Genomic DNA, 17,641 nt, shown 5'->3' on the forward strand with positions numbered 1-17,641 from the left:
TTGGACTTAGAAACTGACCCACATCTCCTTTGTTCCTCGATATGTTCACTGCCTCTCCTTTCAACACCAGTCTTCATATTGTGAGCCTTCCCTGGCATCCTGATCTTTTTTTCACTTTGCTTCCTTCCTTGGCAGTTTGACATTGAGAATTTTCTCAAATAGGTTACTCAGTAGTCAGGGCCCAAATTTCTTAGCCTAGAAGCTCTTACAGTTGTAATTTGTATTAGTTATGATGTTATTTTTGATCTCATACTCTTTAAGGATCATACGAAAGCAGAACTGGATGCGTGGAAGATTGTTCGAGTTAGTGAAAATTTCCGAGTGATTGCTTTGGGCTTGCCAGTGCCTAGGTACTCTGGGAATCCATTAGACCCCCCTCTTCGTTCTCGATTTCAAGCCAGAGATATTTATTATTTACCCTTCAAGGTAAGTATGAACAGGATAATTTAGTTTTTAAATATTTTTTCTATTCATAATAAATTCACTTACTATGGAAATGTTACTATGTTTATAGATGTCCTTCTCACTAGCTAATGGTAAGGAAAAAGGATCTAGTGTGAAGAAGTATTACATATATGTCTTCTTTACCCCCATTGACCTCCCCTGCCAATCCCACCCCCCAGCACATGCCCTCATCCCCCTAGTGTCTGTGGCCATTGGTTATGCTTATATGCATCTGTACATGCCCTTTGGTTGATCTCTTACACTTCCCCTCCACCTTCCCTCTGAGGTTTGACAGTCCGTTTGATGCTTCTCTGTCTCTGGGTCTCTTTTTGCTCCTCAGTATATATCGTTTATTATATTCCACAAATGATGAGATCATGTGATATTTATCTTTCTCCAACTAGCTTATTTTGCTTAGCACAATACTCTATATTCATCCATGCTATTGTGAATGGTAAGACTTCTTTCTTTTTTACAGCAGCGTAGTATTCCATTATGTAGATGATGTACCAGAGTTTTTTTAACCCACTCATCTGTTGATGGGACTTAGGCTGTTTCCAAATCTTAGCTATTGTAAATTGTGCTGCTATGAACATAGGGGTGAATGTATCCTTTCTGATTAGTGTTTCTGATCTCTTGGGATATATTCCTAGAAGTGGGATTACTGGGTCAAATGGGAGTTCCATTTTTAATTTTTTGAGGAAACTCCATACTATCTTCCACAGTGGCTGCACCAGTCTCCATTCCCACCAGCAGTGCATGAGGGTTCCTTTTTCTCCACATCCTCTCCAGTACTTGTCATTTGTTGATTTGTTGATGATAGCCATTCTGACAGGTGTGAGATGGTACTGCATTGTCATTTTGATTTGCCTCTCTCAATGATTAGTGACATTGAGCATGTTTTCATATGTCTCTCGGCCTTCTGAATGTCCTCTTTCAAAAAGTGTCTATTTAGATCCTTTGCCCATTTTCTTATTGAATTATCTTCCTTTTGTTAAGTTGTATGAGTTCCCTATAAATTTTGGAGATTAGACCCTTATTGGAGATAACATTGGCAAAAATGTTCTCTCATGCAGTGGGCTTTCTTGTTTTGTTGGTGGTTTCTTCTGCTGTGCAGAAGCTTTTCATTTTGATGCCGCTTTTTATTTTGATGTAGTCCCATTTGTTTATTTTCTCTTTAGTTTCCATTGCTCTAGGAGTGGTATCCATGAAGATATTGCTTCTGTGTATGTCTGAGATTTTGCTGCCTGTGTATTTCTCTAATATGTTTATGGTTATCCATTTTGAGTTTATTTTTGTGTATGGTGTAAGTTGGTGATCTAGTTTCATTTTTTAGCATGTTATCTGTCCAATTTTCCCAACACCATTTATTGAAGAGACTGTCTTGACTCCATTGTATGCTCTTGCCTCCTTTGTCAAATATTAAATGAGCATAATGGTTTGCGTTGATTTCTGGGTTTTCAGTTTTGTTCCATTGGTCTATATGTCTGTTCTTGTGCCAGTACTGGGCAATTTTGAGAACAGTGGCTTTGTAATATAGATAGATATCTGTTATTGTTATTCCTCCTACTTTGTTCTTCTTTCTCAGTATTGCTACCGCTATTTGGGGTCTTTTTAAATTCCAAATGAATTTTTGGAGAGTTTGTTCTAGGTCTGTAAAATATGCCATTGGTATTTTAATGGGGATTGCATTGAATATATAGCTTGCTTTGAGTAGTATGGACATTTTAATGATGTTGATTCTACCAGTTCATGAACACGGTATATTCTTCCATTTATTTATGTCTTCCTCTATCTCTTTTTTCAGCGTCCTGTATTTTTCCGAGTACAGGTCCTTGACCTCCTTGGTTAAATTTATTCCTAGGTATCTTAATTTTTGTATTGCAATGGTTAATGGGTTGTTTTTTTAGTTTCTCTTTCTGTGAGTTCTTTATTGGTGTATACAAAAACCATAGATTTCTGGGTGTTAACTTAGTATCCTGCTACATTGCCAAATTCATTTATTAGTTCTATTATTTTTTTTGATGGAGTATTTAGGGTTTTCTATGTATAATATCATGTCATCTGTGAATAATTTTACTCCTTATTTTCCAGTTTGGATGCCATTTATTTCTTCTTCTTGTCTGATCACTATGGCTAGCATTTCTAGTACTATGTTGAACAGGAGTGGTAAAAGTGGGCATCCTTGTCTTGTTCCTGTTCTTAGGGGGAATGGTTTTAGATTTTGCCCATTGAGTATGATTTTGGCTGAAGGTTTGTCATATGACTTTTATTATGTTGAGGTCTGATACCTCAAGTCCCACTTTGCTGAGAGTTTTCATGTGGAAAGTGTGTTAGATTTTGTCAAATGCCTTTTCTGCATCAATTGATATGATTATGTGATTTTTGTCTCTCAATTTGTGTATGTGATGTATCAGTTAATTGATTTGTGGATATTGTACCAGCCTTGCATCCCCAGAATTAATTCCACTTGGTCATGGTGTATGATCTTTCTAATGTAATGCTGGATCTGATTTGCTAGAATTTTGTTGATGATTTTAGCATCTATGTTCATCAGGAATATTGGCCTGTAATTCTCTTTCTTTGTAGTGTCATTATCTGGTTTTGGAATTAGGGTAATGCTAGCTTCATAGAAAGAGATTGAAAGTGTTCCTTCCTCTTGAATTTTTTGGAATAGTCTGAGAAGGGTAGGTTTTAGTTCTTTGAATATTTGCTAAAACTGCCCTGTGAAGACATCTGGCCCCGGGCTTTAGTGTTCTGAAGGTTTATTGATGACTGCTTCAATTTCCTCCTTAGGTATCGACCTATTGAGATTTTATGATTCTTTTTGATTGAGTTTTGGAAGGTCGTATTTTTCTAGGAATTTGTCCGTTTCCTCTAGGTCAGTGGTCAGCAAACTGCGGCTTGTGAGCCACATGCGGCTCTTTGGCCCCTCGAGTGTGGCTCTTCCACAAAATACCAACTTCTGCGCATGGGCCACGAAGTTTCAATCGCACTGTACGTGAGCACCCGCACGTGGTATTTTGTGGAAGAGCCACACTCAAGGGGCCAAAGAGCCACATGTTGCTCGCAAGCCGCAGCTTGCCGACCACTGCTCTAGGTTGTTTAGTGTGTTGCAATAGAGTTGTTCATAGTATTTTTTTTACAATCTTTTTTATTTCTGTGGGGTCTGTTGTTATTTCACCTCTTTTATTTCTGATTGTGTTTATTTGGGTCCTCCCTCTTTGCTTCTTGATGAGCCTGGTTAGAGGTTCATCAATATTGTTTATCCTTTTAAAGAACCAGCTCTTGGTTTCATTGATCTTTTATATTGGTTTTTTTTTGGTCTCTATTTCATTTATTTCTTCTCTGATCTTTATTATCTCCTTCCTTCTGCTCAATGTGGGCTTTTCTTCTTGCTTTCTTTCTAATTCTTTAAGTTGTAGAGTTAGATAATTTATTACCAGTTTTTCTTGTTCTTTTGATGTATGCCTGTATTGCTCTAAACTTCCCTCTCAGGACTGCTTTCATTGTGTCCCATAGATTTTGGAATGCTGCGTTTTCATTGTCATTTGTTTCCAGGATGTTTTTTTATTTTTTCTTTGATCTCTTTGGTAACCCAATCATTGTTTAATAACATGCTATTTAACCTCCAAGTGTTTGAATTTTTTTTATTGTTTTTATTTTAGTTTAGTTCTAATAACATGCCATTGTGATCTGAGAAGATGCTTGATAAAATTTTGAATCTTCTTGAATTTGTAGAGTCTTTGCTTGTGTCCTAATATGTGGTCTATCTTTGAAAATGTCCCATGTGCACTTGAGAAGAATGTATATTCTATAGCTATGTGGTAATTAAGTCCATCTGATCTAGTGAGTCATTTAGGATTGCTGTTTCTTTGCTGATTTTTTGTCTAGAGGATTTATCCAGTGATGTCAACGGGGTATTAAAGTTCCCTACTATGATAGTATTGCTGTCAACCTTTCCTTTGATATCTTCCAGAAGTTTTTTTATGTATTTGGGTGCTCCTGCATTGGGTGCATATATGTTTACCAGAGTTATAGTCTCTTGTTTTATTAACCCTTTTAGTATTATGAAGTGGCCTTCCTTATCTGTTGTTATGATCTTCACCTTGAGGTCTATTTTGTCAGATAAAAGTATTGCTACCCTAGCTTTCTTTTTCATTTCTATTTGCCTGAAAAAATATTTTTCCATCCCTTCACCTTCAGTCTGTGTGATTCTCGTGGTTTTATTAGGGTCTCTTATAGACAGCTTATATGTGAGTCATGTTTTCTTATCCATTCAGCCACCTGATATGTTTTGATTAGAGCATTTGATCCATTATGTTTAAGGTTATTATTGATAGGTAGTTGTTTGTAGCCATTTTTATTCTTTATGCCTGTGTTCCTTCTTCTCTTTCTCTTTCTTCTTTTTACAATAGTCCCTTTAGCATTTCTTGCATTGCTGGCTTCATAGTGATATGAAGCCTTAGCCTCTTTTTTTGTCTGCGAAGCTCCTGATTTCCCCTTCAATTTTAAATGATAGCTTGCTCTGTAGATTATTCTTGGATTCAGTCCTTTGCATAACTTTGTATACTTCATTCCATTCCCTTCTGGCCTGATGTATTTCTGTTGAGAAATCATTTGATAATTTAATGGGAGATTTTTTTGTAGGTTATTCTCTGTCTCTCTCTTGAAGCTTTTAAGATTCTCTTTGTCATTAACATTTGCCATTGTAATTACGATGTATCTTGGTGTGTGTCTTTTTAGTTTCATCTAATGTGGGACTCTCTACGCTTATGTGACTTTTTTCTTCCCCAAATCAGGGAAGTTTTCTGTTATTTCTTCATATTGTTTTTCTAAACCTTGCTCCTCTTCTTGTCCTTTTGGCACCCCTGTTATATGTATGTTACTTGGTTTCATGTTGTCCAAAAGCTCCCTTAAGCTCTCTTCCTGCTTTCTAATTTTTTTCTCCAATTGCTGTTCAGATTGGGTGTGTTTTCTCCCCTGTCTTTTAACTCCACTTCTTCTAATGTAGTGGTGAAACCTCCCATTGTGTTTTTTATTGTAGCTGTGTCATTCTTAATTTCCTTTTGATTCTTACATTAGTTCAGTGATGGCGAACCTTTTGAGCTTGGTGTGACAGCATTTTGAAAAACCCTAACTTAACTCTGGTGCTGGGTCACATATAGAATTTTTTTATCTTTGCAACCATAGTAAAACAATGGTTTATATTTTTGATATTTATTTTATATATTTAAATGCCATTGAACAAAGAAAAATCAACCAAAAAAATGAGTTCACGTGTCACCTCTGATATGCATGTCATAGGTTCACCATCACTGCATTAGTTTTTGATTTTCTCATCCAGCCGGTTTAGGAACTGCGTGATCCTTACTCGGAATTCTTTTTCTGACATATTGCACGCCTCCGTTTCATTTAGTTCTGGTGCTGGCAATGCCTCCTTTTCTTTCCTTTGGGGGTTGTTTTTTTGTCTCCCCATTTTTGCTGTCTCTTTCTGGCCCTGGGCTTCCTACTTGGGGTCTGAGGTGTTGAAGCCCCTAGCGGTTCAGTGATCTGGGACTCACTAGGCCAGAGGCTGGGTCTGCCTTTTGTTTTACCCCTTTATTGTCTCTGCTCTGAGTCCCCCCTCCCCCTCCACGCACACACCCCTACTTCTCCCCTGGTTCTGGTTTCTCAGTTCCCCACTTCAGATTCTTCAGGTCAGCAGGGGTGCATGCACAGTTCCTCTGGTGTGCAATTCCCTGTGAGGGCCCAGAGCCCTCTGGCATGCAATTCACTGTATGACCTTGGCACCCAAGGTAAGATGGTCCCCTAGGTCCCTCTCGCAGCGCACATGCAGTGTGGTTCTGTGACCTGTGTTTGGGCACACCAGGTAGCACCAGCAGCTCTGACTTGGGCTGGGGGTAGGACGTGCGCCAGGTGACAGTTCTGTCTGTGCCAGAAGGCAGAGCCTGCCCGAATGCTCAGACCGAGCCAGTGGGCAGACTCTGCAGTGTACTTGTTCGTAGGGGTGGGTACTCTGAGTCTCATTAAGCAGTCCAGGTGCCGAGTTGTACGGATCCTGTGGCTGAAGTGGCGGCCTTAGCGGGAAGGAGCATACTCCGGGGCTCACAGGAGGCTGTGGCCAGGGAGGCTGGAGTCCTGGAGGCTGTGTATCTGCAGTTGAGGTAACAGGTCTTTGGCCAGAGTGGTACAGGGTCCCGGATGGTGTCTTTGGCCAGTTTGGGTGGTGGTGAGGCTGGGCTCCTAGTCACGGCAGCTCTCCCCTTCAAGATTGCGTGATTTCTGTTCCAGAGCCAGCCTCCCCTGTAGTGCCTGCAGTGGTATCAGGGGCTCCCCATCTAGGAGAGCCCAGTCTGCCAGCCCCTGCAGGATCTAACTGTCCCTCACTCACACACACACTACACATCCATACACTACCTTTACGCTCCCTTACTCACACTCTCTCCCTCACTGCTGTCCTGCCAGCTGCCATCTTTTTTTTTTTAATTAAATCTTTATTGTTCAGATTATTACATTTGTTCCTCTTTTTTTCCCCCCCCCATAACTCCCCTCCTCCCAGTTCCCGCCCCACCCTCCGCCCTCACTCCCCACCCACTGTCCTCATCCATAGGTGCACGATTTTTGTCCAGTCTCTTCCCACATCTCCCATACCCCTTTCCCCCCCAAGAATAGTCAGTCCATTCCCTTTCTATGTCCCTGATTCTATTATAATCAACAGTTCATTCTGTTCATCAGATTATTTATTCACTTGATTCTTAGATTCACTTGTTGATAGATGCATATTTGTTGTTCATAATTTGTATCTTTACCTTTTTCTTCCTCTTCCTCTTCTTAAAGGATACCTTTCAGCATTTCATATAATCCTGGTTTGGTGGTGATGAACTCCTTTAGCTTTTCCTTATCTGTGAAGCTCTTTATCTGACCTTCAATTCTGAATGATAGCTGTGCTGGATAAAGTAATCTTGGTTGTAGGTTCTTGGTATTCATCACTTTGAATATTTCTTGCCACTCCCTTCTGGCCTGCAAAGTTTCTGTTGAGAAATCAGCTGACAGTCGTATGGGTATTCCCTTGTAGGTAACTGAGTTTCTTTCTCTTGCTGTTTTTAAGATTCTCTCTTTATCTTTTGCTCTTGGCATTTTAATTATGATGTGTCTTGGTGTGGTCCTCTTTGGATTCCTTTTGTTTGGGGTTCTCCGCGCTTCTTGGACCTGTAAGTCCATTTCTTTCACCAGGTGGGGGAAGTTTTCTGTCATTATTTCTTCAAATAGGTTTTCAATATCTTGGTCTCTCTCATCTTCTGGCACCCCTATAATTCTGATGTTGGTACGCTTGAAGCTGTCCCAGAGGCTCCTTACACTATCCTCGCATTTTTGGATTCTTTTTTCATTTTGCTTTTCCGGTTGGATGTTTTTTGCTTCCTCGCATTTCAAATCATTGACTTGATTCTTGCGCTCCTCTGGTCTGCTGTCGGGCGTCTGTATAATATTCGTTATTTCAGTCCGTGTATGCTTAATTTCTAGTTGGTTCCCCAATATAAGATCGAGGGTCTTATTAGTTTTCGTGTAGATCTCATTAAGTTTATCGGCAGCTTCTAAACAGTTCTTGAGAGACCTTAAAAGTGTGGTTCTGAACTCTATATCTTCCTTTGACAATTTTGTCCTGTTTCTTTGTCTCCGCATTTTGTTATGCTTCCTTGGTGCACCCCCTAGTGGTCTTTGTTCGCAGTCTTATAGTTAAATCTTGATTGTTGTAGCTAATTCCAGGGAGGGTTTGACCTCCAGGCCAAGTGGCTATGAGAATCAGCTGTGTCAGCAGTGAGAGAACTTCTGTCCTCTAGGGAGGTGCTAATCTAGCCTTTGCCTGAGGCTATCCGGCAAATGCCTCTGTGCAGGGCTTGGGCGGGGCGGGTCGCACAGGATCAACAGGGTGGGCCGGAGAGAGCAGTTATGGCAGCTCTCAGTCCTGTCCCCAGGGGCTCTGCCTCTCTGAGTCCCAGCACCCGCTGCAAAGCTCGGAGAGAAAGGTGCACTCGCTCTGACGGAAGCCAGACAGTCCCGCTTCTCCCGTTTGAGTCTGGGTCCCTAAAGACTCGCCTGTATCTGGAGCTCAGAGTCTGCGACTCCCTCCCGATTGAAAACAACAACCGCGCCCTCCGCCGCCAGCCCGCTCCGCGCACTCCGCACCTCAGAATTTGACTTCAGCACTGCGCCTCCTCTGAGTGTCCGTGTGCGTTTCTCTTTCTCCTAGTTGTAGGACTTCCACTCAGCCAGGGTTCCTGTGGTTCTGGGTGATGTCCCTTCCGTTTTTTGGTTTCACTTTTGAAGTAGTTGTTCAAAGCAGCAAACTCCAGCGTTAAACTATGCCGCCATCTTGGTTCTCCCCAGCTGCCATCTTAACACTCCTCCTTTTTTTTTTAGATAGTGGTCAGGGGGGGGAGAGAGAAGTATGGATATGAGAGAAGCACATCAATTGGTTGCCTCCCACATACACCCTGACTGGGCAAGGAACTAACCTGCAACCCTGGTACATGCCCTTGACCTGGAATCAAACCTGTAGCCCTTTGGTCTGCAGACTGACACTAACCACTGAGCAATGTGAACCAGAGCTGTGATTTTTTAAGAAGGTTACTTTTTTTAGAAAATGAAATGTATCAGTAAGTTATTTTTTCCTCTTAATTACTTAGTGTCTGATTAATTCAAAGGTTGGATTGTTTAGAAAACATTTGTACTTAATCCATTATACTCCTTATTAATTGTCTTGATGTTTCTATGTATTTTAGGACCAACTTCAACTGTTATATTCTGTTGGATCCAATGTTTCTGCTGAAAAGTAAGTCAGCTATACATTACATATTTTTATGTAAATATCTGGACACTTAACATTGAATTTGTATTGCCCATTGATTGATTCATTCGTTCATTTGACAACAATTCTTTGAAGAATTTTTTAGTAGTTGTGGTAAGTGCTGATGATAAAAATAACAAAGAAGATAATAAGATAAAAATCATGGTAAAGACATGATATTTGATGGTAAGAAACTCAACATCTAGAAGAGGTTAAAGATAATTTGAATATTTAAAATAGTTTAACACAGTATAATAAGGTAATACTTTCAAATTGTAGTTGAGAGTTTCTATGGACTTCATAAGGCATTGGCATTTGAGATGGGTCCTAAAGAATGAGTAGGCTTTGCCAGATAGATAATGGAATTAAGGAATTCCAAGAATATTTTTAAAAGCATGGGATATGAGAGTATGTCTCATTTTTGAGGCTATAAAAAGCTGCTGGTGGCTAGAGATAGGTTTAGATTGAGATTGTGAGGTGAGGCTGCCAGGTTATGAAAAACTTAACATATTTTCATGGATATCAGAAACAGATCTGTTATCTAATCATCTTCTGAGTTTTAAATGGAGTATTTTAATGTGGAGCTCTTGTTCCTTAATAATCTATAGTAGATGTCATTTTCTTAAATTTAACATATTTGTGTATATTATATATGAAAACTATTAGAATAAAATTTTAATGCCATTTATCTTTTTCCCCTAGAGTTTCTCAGCTTTTGTCTTTTGCTACCACACTCTGTTCCCAAGAATCTTCTACTCTAGGACTTCCAGATTTTCCTTTAGATAGTTTACCAGCTGCAGTTCAAATCCTGGTATGTATAGAATAAATTAACGACTGGTGTACCCAAATGTAGCAAAGAATTTAAAAGTTCATCCTTGGATATTCATCACTTTAGTCTGCTTGACATATTCTTTTTAAATATTGTCAGAACTGGGATTAATTTATTGTGCAGTGCAGCAGACTGGACATAGACCAATGGTATGTTCTGAGCCCTTAAAGAGCTTACAGTCTTAAAGGGGGGAAGGTAGAGGTGCAACTCAAGTGAAAATTCCACAGAGAGAAAGACTTTAGCCTGATCACACAGAGGTATGCTCTAGTGTATGTTGTGACTCAGACTTGCCCCTACCTGATGTGAGGGAGCTGGGGCTTTCACATTCTAGCACCATCAGTCATTGGTAAATGGTCGTCCCAGAGTACACAAGTTCCCAGGCACTAGCTAATCTCTCAGCTTGAGCAAAGCTAGCTCTAGGAGCTCAAGGGACATCTTCAAAAGACGGAGGGAGACCTATACCATCTGGATGCTTGAAGGGAAAGCTGGATGCACAGAAAAGATAAGGACAGATCTGGGAGGATTTGGTGGAACAGTGACATTGTCCACTACAGTATAAAAAAGTCATGACAGTAGTATCTGGAGGGTGGAAAGGCCCTCCAGGTAGAGGAAACAGCACTTACAAGGGTGTTGAATTATAAAAGGGCCTGGTATGTTTGGAGAATAAGTTGTGTCACTAGAGCAAGCCTGTGTAGTGAAGAGAGGGATTAGAACCTTAGAATGAAGTGCTTACATGGTGAATAAAGTTGTCTGGGTTTTATTATATGGAAGAAGTGGCCTATCAAACATTATTAAGTAGGCCAGGTGTGTAGCAATCAGATATACAGGGGTGAGCAAAAGTACATTTACAGGTTGGAGGAAGATACCTCTGTTTGCAGGAGGAGGCATGGGGAGAGCCTGGATGCACAGGGAGCATATAGACTGTTAAAATAGTTAGTGAGAGACTCTGCCAAGGAGCCTAATTCGAGGTAGTGGGAACACCACCTAGATGAGACATTTTAATTTGATTTATTTTTATCTTTTTTAAAAGTTTATTTTAATTCTCGACACTATTACAGATGACCCCATTTTTCTTCCACTTTGCCCATTTCCACCCAGCTTTCACCACCCCCCTTCCTTCTGGTCATCACTGTACTGTTGTCTATGTCTATCAGTTCTTTGGCTAATCTCTTCATCTACTTTTATCCAGTCTCCCTCCTCCCTTCCCTCTAACAGCTGTCAGTCTGTTCCTCATATCCATACTACTGTTTTTGTTCGTCAACTTATTTTGTTTATTAGATACCACATATAAGTGAGATCAATGGTATTTGCCTTTCTCTGACTGGCTTATTCCAATTAGCATAATAATCTCCAGGTCCATCCATGTTGTCACAAAAGTTAAGATTTCTTTATATTTACGGCTGAGTAGTATTCCATTGTGTAAATGTACCACCACTTTTTTTATCCCCCCATTTATTGATGGGCACTTGGCCTATTTCCAGATCCACTTATCTACTGATGGGCACTTGGCCTGTTTGCAGATTTGGCTATCCTATATAATAAAAGGGTAATATGCAAATTGACCCTAATAGCCGAACGACTGTGAACGACTGGTCGCTATGACGCACACTAACCACCAGGGATCAGATGCTCAACGCAGGAGCTGCCACCTGGTGATCAGTGCTCTCCCACAGGGGGAGTTCCACTCAGCCACAAGCCAAGCTGACAGTTGCGAGTGCAGCAGCAGTGGCGGGAGTCTCTCCTGCCTCCTCGGCAGTGCTCAAGATATCTGACTGCAGCTCCCTATGGGGAGCAGGTCTAAGCCATCAGTTGGCCATCCCCTGAGGGCTCCTAAGCTGCATCCCTTTGGCGCAGCTTAGGCCCGATCCCTTGGGGAAGGTTCCTAAGCCAGCAGGTGTACATTCCCTGAGAGGTCTCAGACTGCAAGAGGGCTCAGGCCAGGATGAGGTACCCTCCCCACCCTCCCCCACCCCCCCAAGAGCAGGAATTTTCATGCACCAGCCCTCTAGTTGTAAATAATGCTGCTATGAACATGGGGGTGCGGATATTCTTTTGAATTGGTGTCTTGGGATTCTTAGGATATATTCTCAGAAGTGGTATCACTAGGTCAAAAGGCACTTCCATTTTTAATTTTTTTGAGGAAACGCCATACTATTTTCCACAATGGCTGCACTAGTTTGCATTCCCACCAACAGTGCATGCGTCCCTTTTCACCACATCCTTGCCAGCACTTGTTTGTTGGTTTATTGATGGTAGCCATTCTGACAGGTGCTAAGTGATAGCTCATTGTGGTTTTAATTTGCATCCTACGGCAAGGGAAACAAAGGAAAAAATAAAGAAATGGGATTACATCAAACTAAAAAGCTTCAGCACAGCAAAAGAAACCATCAACAAAATGAAAAGGGAGCCCACTGAATGGGAGAACATATTTGACAATGATACATCTGATAAGGAGTTAATTTCCAAAATATATAAAAAACTCATACAACTCAATACCAGGAAGACAAACAATCCAATTAAAAAATGGGCAATAGCCGAAACCGGTTTGGCTCAGTGGATAGAGCGTCGGCCTGCGGACTGAAAGGTCCCAGGTTCGATTCCGGTCAAGGGCATGTACCTGGGTTGCGGGCATATCCCCAGTAGGAGATGTGCAGGAGGCAGCTGATCGATGTTTCTCTCTCATCGATGTTTCTAAGTCTCTATCTCTCTCCCTTCCTCTCTGTAAAAAATCAATAAAATATATTTCTTTTTAAAAAAATGGGCAATAGACCTGAATAGACACTGCTCCAAAGAGGACATACAGGTGGCCAATAGATATGCAAAGATGCTCAATGTCACTAATCAGAATTAAAGTCACAATGAGATACCACCTAGATGAGACATTTTTAAAACTTATGTTGCAATTTATTTTATATTTCCTGAGAGTTGGTGAGTTAGGTTTCCCAGGTATTGCTCACATTGTTCTATACATCTAGAACAGTTTTTCTTATCCTTTTTATTATGTCTTTTACTTTTCATTCTTTTTGTTTTTGCTCAGAACTTTTTACTTGGACAATTCTTAAATCTAAAAAGGGTTAAAAATATTAAAATGAAAATCTCTAATTCCTTCAACTAGAATCATCAATTGTTAACATATTGCCACATTTGCTTGCTCTCTGATTTTTTTTTTTTTTTTTCCTGGACCATTTGAAAGTACACAACAGTTAACATTCTTTTTTTTTTTTTTTTTTTTTAAAGCGTCCCAACTTCGTCACTTTTACAGACCCAGCTAGGCCCTTTTCTTTTGTTTTTTTGTGAGTTTTCTTTTTTCTTTCTTTATTTTTAAATATATGTTATTGATTTTTTACAGAGAGGAAGGGAGAGGGATCGAGAGTTAGAAACATTGATGAGAGAGAAACATCGATCAGCTGCCTCCTGCACACCCCCTACTGGGGATGTGCCTGCAACCGAGGTACATGCCCTTGACTGGAATCGAACCCGGGACCCTTCAGTCCGCAGGCCAATGCTCTATCCACTGAGTCAAACCGGTTAGGGCCACAACAGTTAATATTCTTAATACTTCAGTATGCAACTTCTCAGAATTAGGACATTCTCTTACATAACCAAACACCATTATCATATTAACAACAATTCTATATCATCTAATAGAGGGTCTATACTAAGTTTTCTCTAATTGTCTCTGTTAATAGACTTTTAAAAGTAAGGTGAACTGAATTGAGAAAGCAATTTATAACTTTGAAGCTAGGTGAATGTGGATGAGATTAATTAAGATTAGGAATAAAGATAGAGGAGAAGGGAGTTTGGGACAAGTAGGGTAGGTAGATGTGTTCAGACATGTAGTTTCAGACATGCTGAATGGGGGACAATGGGATATTCATATAGTCATGTCTAATGTGCAATTGAGAGTTCAAGTCTAGAGTTCAAGAAAGAGGTTAGGACTAGGGATATAAACAAGGAAGTCATCAACACATAAATGGTAACTGAAAGATGGGTGTGGGAGAGCTTACCAAAGGAAAGGGAGTGGAACAGGAAGAAAAGAAGAAATACTGAATATTTGCTTATGTAGACTTTTGGGAAATATGAGTACCATATTGGTTATTGTTTATAAGGTAATTTTAATATCATATGTACATTTTGGATAATTTTTCAAATTTATTTTAGATGTTCCTCACTCATACATGTTTTTGCTCCTAAATAGAATTCCTTTCCTATGATGTCAATCAAACATGCAATCCACTGGCTTTACCCGTACACTATTTTACTAGGACAGGAAGGGAAGATGGCTGTGGAAGATGTTTTAAAAGTAAGTATCTTCTCCCTTTCCCTTTCCTTTTCCTTTTCCCTTTCCCTTTCTCTTTTCCTTACCCTTCACCTATCCCACCCACTCCCCCTTCCCTTCCCTTCTCTTTTCTACCTTCTTCCCATCTCTTCCTTTCTCCTTTCCTACTTTTCTGTCTCTTCCTTTCCCTTTTCTTACTTTGTAGGCATAGGGGTATTGGCATGCCAAAGATGGGGGCAGCAAGCATTGAGGTGGCTGGTGTGGCTGGGAGATTTGTTATACTGAGTAAATATGTAAATCAATTGAACAAATAAGTGAATATATTGAGGAGAATAAGATCTGCATTTTTCACTGTTGGAGCAGGAATTTATAAACAGAAAGGGAGGATGAAAGAACCCTGTGGTATTATACTGGAATTGGAGAAATTGGTATGAACTCATTTTTTTAGTTTTTGTTTCTCTCTCTCTCTTTTTTTTTTTTGTCTAAAGTTTTACATATATCTCCTTTTTTCCTGCTTGACCCCACTCCCCCAGCCATTCCCACCCCAGGCAAGCCCCACTGCCCCAGTGTCTGTGTCCATTGGTTATGCTAATATGCATGCATACAAGTCCTTTGGTTGCTCTCTAACCGCCCCCTCCCCTGCCATTTATCTCTGGATCTATTCTTGTTCATCAAATTATGTTGATCATTATATCCCACATTTGAGTGAGATCATGTGATATTTATCTTTCTCTGACTGGCTTATTTCACTTAGCATAATGCTCTCCAGTTCCATCCATGTTGTTGCAAATGGTAAAAGTTCCTTCATTTTTATAGCGGCGTAGTATTCTGTTGTGTACTTAGATGTACCACAGTTTTTTAATCCACTCATCTGATGATGGGCACTTAGGCTGTTTCCAAATCTTAGCTATGGTGAATTGTGCTGCTGTGAACTTAGGGGTGCATATATCCTTTCTGATTGGTGTTTCTTATTTCTTGGGATATATTTCTAGGGGTTGGGATTACTGGGTCAAATGGGAGCTCCATTTTTGGGAGGAAAGCTTTTGAAGGAGAAGGAATAATCAAAGTAAAAGCCCTGAGGCAGGAGCACTCTTAGGGTATCTTATGAATAGCAAAGGACAGTGTGAGGGGGGGCAGGGTGAGGGAAAAAGAGGTGAGGAGGACATGAGGTCACTAGGTAAAGGATATTAGATCATGTGGGGCTTTATAGGTTATTGCCTTCAGTTTGAATGAGATAGAATCTATATATATAAAAGGCTAATATGCTAAGTGTCCGACCATCCGACTGGTCGCTATGATGTGCACTGATCACCAGGGGCCAGACACTCAACGCAGGAGCTGCCTTGATGCACACTGGCCATTTACAGAGAAATGGTACCACGGACCTGGTGCCAGCAAAGCCACCCTTGGCTTCCCCCAAGTGGGACACAGGCCCCTCTACCACCTCAGAGTGACAAGAGTGGTCCCAGACTGCAAGAGGGCACAGGTCGGCTGAGGGGACACCCCCCACCCCCATGCATGAATTTCATTCACCGGGCCTCTAGTTTAATAATAAATGGCACTGTGGACCTGGCATCCACAAAGCAACTCTTGGCTTCCCCCAAGTGGGACACAGGCTCCGCCACCACCCCGGAGTGACACCTTACCAAATCACAGCTGATGCTACTGAGACCCCATGGTGCAAAACGCGGTCCATAGCCCAGCCCAGAAATGGCTGTGGGCGCCGGGTAATGATGTCACATAGCAACGCCCAGCTTCCTCTCCCTAGCAACTAGCCTCCTTGGAGTTTATTCAGCCCAGGAACACGACTTGCTTTATAGCCAGGTGGAAACATTTTACACTTTAACCAAATGTCTGTGAAGCATTTTTCCATGCCCCATCTTATTTGATCCTCACAGAAGTCCTAGAGTAGGTAGATAGGAGACTCAGTGGAATCCTATTTTCTTTTCATTAGCCAGAAAATGGAGATTTAGAAAACTTAGAAACTTGACCTGACTGAAAAGAAGTAAGAAATGGTGGACCTTGAAAATGACTTCAGATTGAATTTGGTTGACACTTCTATTATAGAAAAAGGGAAGATAGTGATATTAAAATATTTCTTCTAATTAATTTCCTTTCATTGTCCATGAACTAGTGTCATTATAAGATTTTGAACATAGGAAGCTCTTAAACTGAACCTATTAACAGGCTCACTCAAGTTACTAAAAAGTGAGTAGACGGTGGAGAGTAAGGGTGAAAGCAGGGAAAAAACAGTTGGTAGGTTGTTGTGGTAATCTAGTTAAGAGAGTGTGGCTTTGACCATCGTTGAGCTTGGTAAGAAGTGGTTGCTTTTGGGTCGTATTTTGAAGATAGAATGTGATATGCTGAAGAATTGGAAGTAAGGTTGAGACAAAGAGTTAAGGATAATTTCAAGCTTTTTGGACTGAGCACCTGGAATGATAAAGTTGGAGATAGAGAACATGGGAGGAAGATCAAGACCTGAGTCTTGTGTTTATTGAATTTAAAATGCAAGTGGAAATGTCAAGGGGCAGTTGCATATACAAATCAGGAGTTAAAGAGAGTAGTCTGCATTTCTAGGAGAGAGAAAAGTGGGAGTCAAACTGGATAAGATTATTTACAAAGTGAACATAGGTAGGAAATGTAAAAGATCCACTTTTAAAGTAACCTAACATGGACTGCTCAGGTAGTGAAGAAGGACCTGCAAGAGAGACTGAGAAGGAGGAAACAGTAAAACAAGAAAAGTAATTTATTTAATTTGGTAAATAGGATATTATTGGTTGACTTACCAGGAGCAGGGCAAATAGACTGGTGGGATTGTAAGCCATAAATTAGTGGGCCAAATAGTAACTCAGAAATGAGGAAGCTGAAACAGTGATTATTTACTTACTTGTAAAATAAGTTTGATGGTGAGCAGAAACAAATAGGTGGTGGGTCACTCAAGGATGATGTAGAATTAAGAAATGGCTTTTTGTTTGTTTCTTGGAATGGGGAGACAAATGACTTTATAGGAAAAGGGGACAAAATCTGTGGATAGCATGGAAAATACTTATAGAAATATGGTCTGGGGGAGGCAGGAAAGGACATTTCCAGAGCATCATTGTACCCTGATTTGGAATAGTGGAAAACATATTTTGTACCTAGCAACTGGAATGATCATAAACTGAGATGGAGAAAGTAGACTTCTACTGATTTTTCCATCAACTCATAATGAAAGGAGAAGTCCTTTTTACTGAGACAGTGG

General features: G+C 40.4%; 1 protein-coding gene across 1 annotated transcript in view; it reads left to right on the top strand.

The window, feature by feature from the left end:
- The window catches only part of VWA8 (von Willebrand factor A domain containing 8), a 411,100-nt gene that overhangs the window by 66,287 nt on the left and 327,172 nt on the right, over positions 1-17,641 (top strand). Inside the window, exons 6-9 of the mRNA XM_059684720.1 lie at positions 262-426; positions 9,228-9,277; positions 9,995-10,103; positions 14,320-14,424. Coding sequence (XP_059540703.1) covers positions 262-426; positions 9,228-9,277; positions 9,995-10,103; positions 14,320-14,424 — 429 coding nt within the window. The remainder of the gene's footprint in view (positions 1-261; positions 427-9,227; positions 9,278-9,994; positions 10,104-14,319; positions 14,425-17,641) is intronic.

This window comes from Myotis daubentonii, chromosome 2 (assembly GCF_963259705.1).
Source record: "Myotis daubentonii chromosome 2, mMyoDau2.1, whole genome shotgun sequence".
NCBI lineage: Eukaryota > Metazoa > Chordata > Mammalia > Chiroptera > Vespertilionidae > Myotis > Myotis daubentonii.